The 9,234-nt window shown below is 40.4% G+C and overlaps 1 protein-coding gene across 3 annotated transcripts in view; it reads right to left on the bottom strand.

Annotated features, from left to right (window-relative positions):
* Positions 1-9,234, bottom strand: part of Khdrbs3 (KH RNA binding domain containing, signal transduction associated 3) — a 158,591-nt gene that overhangs the window by 43,437 nt on the left and 105,920 nt on the right. For all 3 annotated transcript variants that reach the window (XR_003834967.1, XM_029469898.1, XM_029469899.1), the window contains exon 7: positions 4,917-4,999. Coding sequence is in view for 2 of the 3 variants with exons in the window: in XM_029469898.1 (XP_029325758.1) it covers positions 4,917-4,999 (83 nt within the window). In the remaining variant the exon portion in view is untranslated. The remainder of the gene's footprint in view (positions 1-4,916; positions 5,000-9,234) is intronic.

The following is a 9,234-nucleotide window of genomic DNA, read 5'->3' as shown; positions in this document are numbered from 1 at the left end:
GAGAGAGAGAGAGAGAGAGAGAGAGAGAGAGAGAGAGAGAGAGAGAGAGAGAGAGAGATCCAGATAGCTAAAAACATTCTGAATAATAAAAAACTGCTGGAGGTATCACCATCCTTGGTATCAAGCTGTACTACAGAGCTACAGTAATAAAAATTGCATGGTACTAGCAATAAAGCAGATGTGTTGATCAATGGAATCACATTGAAGACTCACACAAGGCCAAATGCCTATGGACCTATGGACATCTGATTTTTGGCAAAGAAGCCAAGAACACATACTGGAGGAAAGACAATTGAATTCATCAAATTGGATGGCTGATGTTAATTATCCTACAAAAAAGAACTTCAAATGGATCAAAGGCCTCAACATAAAACCAGATGTACTGGATCTGATAGAACAGAAAGTGGGGAATAGGCCTGAACTCACTGGCCCAGAAAAAGACAGGACAATGATAGCACACACACTAAGTCCAACAATTACCAAACGGGACATCATGCTGCTAAAAATCTTCAGTCCAGTAAAGAACACCATCATTCAAGCAAGCAGCAGCCCGAAGACTGGGAAAAGTTGATTACCATCTATACATGAGACAGGTATAGCTGTATCTAGAATATATAGAGAACTAGAACAACCAGCCAGCCAACCAACCAACCAACCAACCAACCAACCAACAACAACAACAACACCAACAAAAAAACTAAGCATCAAGGAAATGACCCAATTAAAAAACAGGGTACAAAACTAGGCAGAGTTATCAAAAGATGAAACGAAACAAACAGTTGAGAAACACACTTTTAAATGTTCACTATCCTTAGTTACCAATGAAATGGAAACCACAACTACTTTGAGATTTCATTTTATTCTAGTCAGAATGGCCAAGATCAATAAAACAAATGACACCTCATTCTGGTGGGACTATAAACTTGAAGAGCCACTGTGGAAACCAATGTGGTAATTCCTCTGGAGGGTGAGAATAGATCTCCTTCAAAATCCAGTTATATAACTCTTGGGCATAACTCTACATCTTATCTCATCCATGTTGACTGGGGCTCTATTCATAATAGCCAGAAGTTGGAAAACATCCTAGACACGCATCAGGCATTGAATGAATAATGATATTACGGTAGACTTATACAAAGCAATATTATTCAACTGTTATGAAATTAAGATTATGAAACTTACAGGTTACTAGAGAAAAGAACATTATCCTAAGTAAAGTGATCTAGACCTAAAAGGACAAATATTGGCTATTTTCTCTCACATGTGAATGTTAGTTTTTAAACTTTAGACGTGTGCTTCAAAATAAAAACACAGAGGTTAGGTAGGTAAATAAGGGATGGGAGGTACAGGGGGAAAGCGGATCTTTCAAGGAAGGGATATAGGATACAGTTAAAGAAAGAGTTTAGGCAGAAAATATAATACAATTCTATAATGGCCTTTTGAAAAGCCATGATAGAAACCTAATGCTACACAAGTTTCCTAAAATATATGCAACATATATGAAAGGAATGTAAATAGTGTCACCGAATAACAGAAAAGACAATGACCAACTAGACATATTATACCATCAAGTAAAAATTCCAGTGTCAGGAATGAGTTACACCTTGTTGATTCACTGGTCAAAGGGCCCCATGGAAACCCCCAAATATCAAATCGCTATTGATTACACTCCATAACTCGATGTAAGGCTTTATTGCTACCAACAGTTACATGTATCATTGAACATGGAGAAACCCAGCTGGTGACCAAGCTTCACCTGGACTCATTAATGTTCATGGTGCTGTAAGATTCTGCCACCAGAGGAGAAGAGTAATCACCAGTATAACCCGGTTACAAACTCTGTCACCTACAGCAACCCTGCCTATAAAAATACAGCTGTACTAATGTCACAATGTTATGGGAGCAACAAATCACTTTTTAATTGAATATAAGGTCCACTACACGACCCAATGGACCCTGAACTGGAACTGATCCAAGTGCCAGTTAGAAATGACCAGAACTAGAACTGACTAGAAGGTGTCATGCAAACTTCTACACAACTAATACTACTATCCAGATAGGATGCCTTCAACCACAATAATGACCAGTATCGTGCAATAATTCCAAGTGTGCAGTAGTGCCACACACACATTGGCAGTAACCAACACCTCTCTAATTGGACTTAACACCCACTCACTCAATAAGAAAGAAATCATGACTGGTACTAGAAACCTTGCAAACTACCTGGGCTAGAGAAGTCATGAATCTTGGAGAAGAATCTACAAATACTACTTTATTAAATCAGCATAATCCCTAATTATACTCTAAAAATTTATCCTTATATCAATAGAAAAGAGTAGTTTTCACCCTTTATCATAAAAATTTCTCTTTGCAACACATGGAGATGATTACTGAAAGTACAATCAATCAAAATATAGAACTCTGAAGCCTAGTCCCACATGGATGTATGTACAAAACAACTTCCAGACAGTAGAGGATGGGGTGGAAATATGGTAAGAGCCAGAGGATCAGGGAGTTTACTATGAGACTACTCTTGAACTGTGAGAATATACCCTAAGGTCTCAGCAACATGACTAATACACATGAGCCAAACAAAGACATGCTAACATGAAGAGACAGGGGGAAGACCATGAAGACTCAACCCTATACAAAGAAACTACATTTCCTAGGGGACAGCACAACAATTGTTTATCCTATACCAAACTGTCAGCCCTGAAAACATACAAGTGACATTAAACAGACGTGGGCCCTAGGGGACAGCTCCCACTATTGTTTTGCTAAAGGAACATAGCAATAAAATGATGTCTACTGACATACTACTATAGCTATGGATTGGTACACTATTCAACCGACATCAGAGAAGCTTCTTAATTAAGATAAAGACTCACAAATGGACACTGTTCAGAGGATGAGAGGCTTTGAAACACTCATATTCCTAAATGGGATGTCCTCATCAAACCCTCCCAGCTAGGCTCAGGGATCTATGAGTTAGAGGAGGTGGAAAGATGGTAAGAGCCAGAGATGGTGGATGACTCCTAGGAAACAGTATCCTCCAGACACAAAAGGACTGCAATATGAATGAACTCACATATACAGAAGCATACAGAAGACACACACAGATTTAAAGCAGAGACAATCCCAGCAGTAAGGAGGGGAGGTAGACATGCAGTCCCATTCTTTAACCATGAAGCTAATTCCCGTTAATACTTTCTGGGAAAGGGAAAGCAGGTGTTCCCAATCTAGTGTTCCTGGGTCTATCAACCAGAAGACAGGGCAGGCCTCATAGCCAGCAGTAGTTGGCCAATACAAAATGGACTCTATTTTTAGTATATATGTGGTGTGTGTGTGTGTGTGTGTATGTTTGAGATACAATTGCACTTTTTGTAACGTGTTGTTTTTTTGTCTTATTGGATTTTTGTTTGTTTTGACATGCAGTTTGAAGGACAGGTGGAGGGAGAGGGAGAGGAAGAGAGAATATGAAGTTAAGTGAGGAGGGCAATGAGGATCTCGGAGGACTCTGGAAAGAATATGATCAAAATAGAAACTGTACGCTAACTAGAAGTGAGAATATAAAAGACCATAAAAAGTACTACCACACTATCTAGAACACTTCCAGCTCCAGCAGAAACATACAGTAGCACTGGCTCCTGCACCTAGATGTGTTGTGGGGCCAGTGCTGACTGAAGAGTACAGTGACGCTCAGAAGGAGCCATTCCCACCCATGAACTGAGCAGTTATCAATATCTTTGTTATGTGCTCGCCTCTTTTATAGACACAGCTTCTGCAGGCCTTAGGAGAAGAGGGCCAGGCAGAAACTGTATACCCAACAAGTGTGTGAGGTGGAAGATGCATGTGCTTCACAAGGCACTTCATACTGAAAGCTGAAACATTTATGGACATTTACAAAAAAAAGCAGAGACAAGTCTAGCTGTAAAGCACAGTCCTGCTGTTAGAAGATTCCATGTAAGGCCCACTTCCTGGATCCATTTACGGTTTCTTCTGGAACACCACTCCTTGCTCTCTACAATAGGACACTTCAGGAAGTGCTGGCCCAGCTACAGAAGGAGCCCAGGAACAATTCTCATGCAGCTTTTGCCTGTCGCTTTCAACAAAGGGTAGGAGTGACTGTCCCCTGCACTAATGATACAAACACGAGGAACAAAGCATCCCCTTTTTGAAACAGTGAAATAGACCATGTGTTAGCCAAAGTCTACAAGCCACTTGTCACAGTTTATACAGTCAGCAGTATGTCATGAGCAAAGACAAAAATAGTTTAATATTCTCACCTACCCAGTATCAGAGTTGACAGGCAGGAGAACCCATGTATTCACTCACAGCTGGAGTGGGACCATTTACATGCATACTCCTGGATGCTCCATCCCAACATCTAGGTCTATGTTTAGGCTTTGCAGGCACTGTAGGATTAGTATTTCCTGTATACACTCTACTGTGGGGAGGGTCTGATCAGGACAAAGTTGTTGCATTTACAGAATTTGAAGCCACTGGGAAACAGGAGCATCGCTGCTAAGATGATGCAATGTTCTGTGAATAGCAAGCCAGGCTCTGGCATTACATTGTCTAGAAAGGCAGGAAGCTCACAGTTCCTAGGGACCTTGAGGGTCTTAGGACTGAATGGTTACCTGCTTTGAAGCCATCATCCTTCCTTTAAATGATATTAACCACTTAGGTCAAAGTTCCAAAGTAGATAAAATTAAACTTAGTTCTTACATCTGGATGCTTTAGGAGAGAGAGCATCCACGTGCGATGATATATGCTATTTGGAAGTGGACTCTACTTCTCTAGTCAGAAGAAACAACAAACAGGAAATCAGTCCCACTGGCTGGCTGTCACACCTCGCAGTGGAGGGGCCCTGGGTCAAGCTGACATAGAGCCTGGCAGCAAGGGCTGACTCTTACCTTTGTGCTGGGGTGCTGTAGCTGTTGTCATAGGAGTCATAGCTCTGCTCATCATAGGCAGTACCGTACCCATCGTCATAGTCCTGAAACACACCAGAAGGAGACCCAGTCAGAAGATCCTCTACAAAGAAAGAGCACTCTGCCTCCAGTCACTGCAAGGCATCAGTTGATGCTAAACCATGATGTGAGGTATGGCTTCAGTCAAACTGTCAGAGCAAGAAGCTCCGAGATTGTCTCAAAAGACCAAGCTCGTGCAGGACCACAGAGCTGCAGAGTGTCAAAGACTATTTATTTAAAAGCAAATACACCAACAAAGAAACCATGGTGAAATATTGGTATGAGTAGAGCTATGTGGTATTTTCACCTAGCAGGAGTCTGGAAGCTACTGGGGTGCAGTGAGGCAACTGGAACACCTGCTAGAAATGCTTCCCAGGGAGTGTTCTTCATCCCTCCTGACTTTTCTCCTTAGTACAAACAGGCTCCATTCTGAGGGGTTAGCTGAAGGAAGTAGTTAGAGCCACTGTTTAAGGTATTAGCTGCTAGAGACTATGGAGACATACTAGGCAAGTGGGTTAATTCATAAGCATAAAAGACCAACATATTCCTGGGACCCTAGATAGACACGCCCACCTCAGTGCCACATCCCATGACTCAGAAAAAGACCATAGGCCCAGAGCTGTTTCCCTTGGCTGATTCTGAGATCCAGCACAGGGAGGGGCTTCAAAAGGAGACTTAAGAGCAAAGTGGCTGGGTGAATGTCAATATACACAGCACAGGAGGAAGAAGAGGAAGAGGACAAGGAAGAGGAGACTGAAGAGACAACACCTGGTGTTCACAGACTCCACAGAATTTGTTTTGAATAGCCCTAAATATAAAACAAAAACAAATAATGGATCCTTGAAGAATGTGATTCCTAGAGTTGATGAATTATTAATATATGGTCTCTAGTTTAAAGCAAGAAGTTGAGACATGCTTTAAAAAACATAAAAATATGGTCTCTCTATAAGAAAAATAGCTGTTAATAAAAATTGCCTCTGAGGAAGCCGAGCCATTGAGTCTGCTAGGCAAAGAACTCCAACCAACACACTGAATACAGCCAAGAGGCTAAGGAAACTTATGACCAAGTAAAGCCGGAGTATATCACGTCACTAAGTGGAGACTGTCAGTAGACAGAGAAGCCAAGGGAAATGCTTGACTTGAAAATCAATAATTAAAGCAGAAACCTCACTGGTCTCATGAGCAGACACACTGGACAGAAGTCACTGAACTTGAAGACACATACTCTGAGAACAAAGCCTGGGGAAGAGGAACATGGGAAAATAGGATCAGAGACATGGGCCGCAACATATGTGTGTGTGAGCATGTGAACAATAAGATCTGCTGAAACCTAGTCAGAGTGACAACAGGTTCAAAACCTCCCCAATCTGATGAAAACATTTTACACACCCAAGACATTTAAACATTTCCAGAAGTAAAGCCTAAGAGAGACACAACCGTAAGTGCAGGAAGGCAAAAGCAGAACCTCTCAAACACATCCACCTCATGACACAGGGAACCTGACTATCGGGAAGGCCACTGCCTGGAAAACAATGAGAAAGCACATTCCAAAGAAAAGGGGGCTTAGGCAAGAAGAGCTAGTTGGTGGGAGGCATTTGACCTGCACTGACTGGGTCCAGTGTTTGATATCCAATGAAGCTCTCCTTGATAAAAAGAAGAAATTAGAACTTTAGCAGATAAACAGAGTTTACTAGTAGTAGATACACATTTCGGAGACAGCAACAAGAGCCATCTGAGAAGTGAGAAACTATCAGTCACTTTCAGCTACATTAAAAACAGCATAGTTAGATATACATAAAGGGCAATTTAAATATGTACTACTACTGAACATCTACAGAGCAATGCATCCAATAAAAACAAAATACACCTTCATGCCAGTGGATCTAAGAATGGATTCCATGTATTTGATAAATAGTTGCAGTAACCAAAGCAATACAACACTGACAGAAACACAGAAAAAGAAAGTCAGAAATTACTACTCATATCTAAATGCAACTCAATTTTTAACTAAAGCATCAAGACAAGTCGCTGGAGACTTTTCAATAAGTAATGCTGGGTTACCTCCAGAAAGACGCACACCTAAGAAGATAAGATTGAACCCCAACCATATGCAAACATCAACACAACATGCATCCAATCCTTTGTGAGCAGACAGAGGACTCTGAGGACAGAGTAAGCACGGATAACTACACCTTCTCCTGACCTCGGATCACTGACTCCTTTGATTGGCTAGCAAAAGCACGGGAATATAGAAAATGGAAGTTCAGAAACAGTCAAAGTTTTTAACTTTCAAGGACGCTACTTAAAAGAGACAAAGAGATAATGCACGGCACGAGAGAAAATATTTACAGATGCTACATGGGATTTGGTCCACTCTCTACAATGTATAAAGAACTCATAACTCAATGAGGAAAAGACAGTGATTACAAGAGAAATCCACCCTTGTCATTCTGTGGGACGCACGCTCCATGTGGATTAATTAATTTTGAGACAGGGCGCTATGTAGACCAGGTTGGTCTCCAACTCATAAGAGATCCTCTTGCCTCTGCCTCTCACTATTGTTTCTACAAGACTATGAACTTCAAAACAGACAAGAAAAACAATTTTTCTAAATAAATGGAATCAGACATGTTCCCCACTGGTAAATTAGGCCACAAAAGCATTGTATCTTGTCTTACAACTGATTCTATGTTCACAGTGTAACTACCCAGTGGCTTTGGATTCATCAAATTTAAATATTTTAAAAATATTTAGATAGTCTGTGAGCAATGTCTTGTAATATCAGGATCAGCTATTCAGAGATTTTAAATATGCGCCCAACTCCTGAAAACAGGGATACGTACCATGTGGTCAAAGAAGTTTCAGCACAGAGTTCATTTTGTTCATATCTGTTAATATATTTTATTTTTATTTATGTATAGATGTATTTTGGTGTGTGTGTGTGTGTGTGTGTGTGTGTGTGTGTGTATGAATGCAGGTGCCCATGGAGGCCAGAAAAGGGCATCAAAATCCCTTGGAGCTGGAGTTACAGGCAGTTGCAGGCAGCCTGACATGACTTTGGGGGAACGGAATTCCAGTCCATTACAAATGAAGTAAGTGTTCATAGCTGCTGAACCATCTCTTTAGCTCCAATCATTTTTAAATGAAAAAAGAAATAGTTACAGTAACTGTATAAACTTTGCAGATGGGCTGGAGAGATGGCTCAGCCGTTAAGAGCACTGGCTGCTCTTCCAGAGGTCCTGAGTTCAATTCCGAGCAACCACATGGTGGCAAACAACCATCTGTAATGGGGATCTGATGCCCTCTTCTGGTGTGTCCAAAGACAGTGACAGTGTACTCACATATATGAAATAAATAAACCTTAAGAAAAACAAAAGCACCTTTGCAGGCACAGTTTTATTTAAGGATATCAAAATGCTAAGTACCTTGACTTGGCCATTATGGATTTACTTTATAAAGTATGTACAGACTCACTTTATTTGATTTAGACAAAAACAATGATCTAAATAGAATGTTTCAAATTGTTTCAATTTTATAAAACATATCAAATAAATGAATACTACCAACCTGCATATACCAACTAAGGTATATGTAAATTATACATGACTGCCATGTACAGTTGAATATTTTGTCACAAATTAAGAAATGAATACAAAACGGGAAAAGTCATATAAAAGAAATAAAAGTGTAACACAAACAAGCAAGCCAGCCACAATGTTCTTCAGAGTTAATAGCAAATAACTAACTTCGCTAGGATCTTCCAATGGCCAATGCAAACTTGCCACTGTAAAATAAATTATGAGGTGATATTCATTATCAGAGACATAGCAAAACAGTGACATGAACTCTGACCAAGGACTAAGCTAAATGTTGGCAATAACTAATAACAGGGCCATATCTAATCATTGTTGAAAGTCTTCCTGTAGCTCCTAACAACCTATTGCTGGCACTGTGCTAGCACCATGGGTGGAGATCTTCCAATGTCTAACATGTGTGCTCGCACACAATGGAGTGGGAAAGAGAGAACAGACAAGCAAAGAAAACAACCCTTATAATTCACCATGTCAAAGACAGGCACTGAGGAAAGACAGACCAGACCAGCAAAGGAAGGGAAAGGAAGCTCAATGTAATGTATAAAAAAGGAACTCACACAATATGTACTCACTGATAAGTGGATATTAGCCCAGAAACTTAGGATACCCAAGATATAAGATACAATTTGTTAAACACATGAAACTCAAGAAGAACGAAGACCAAAGTG

The sequence above is a fragment of the Mus caroli genome, chromosome 15 (assembly GCF_900094665.2).
Source record: "Mus caroli chromosome 15, CAROLI_EIJ_v1.1, whole genome shotgun sequence".
In the NCBI taxonomy this organism is placed as follows: Eukaryota; Metazoa; Chordata; class Mammalia; order Rodentia; family Muridae; genus Mus; species Mus caroli.
Note: the sequence above shows the minus strand (reverse complement) of the source record. Positions and strands in the feature narration are given on the sequence as shown.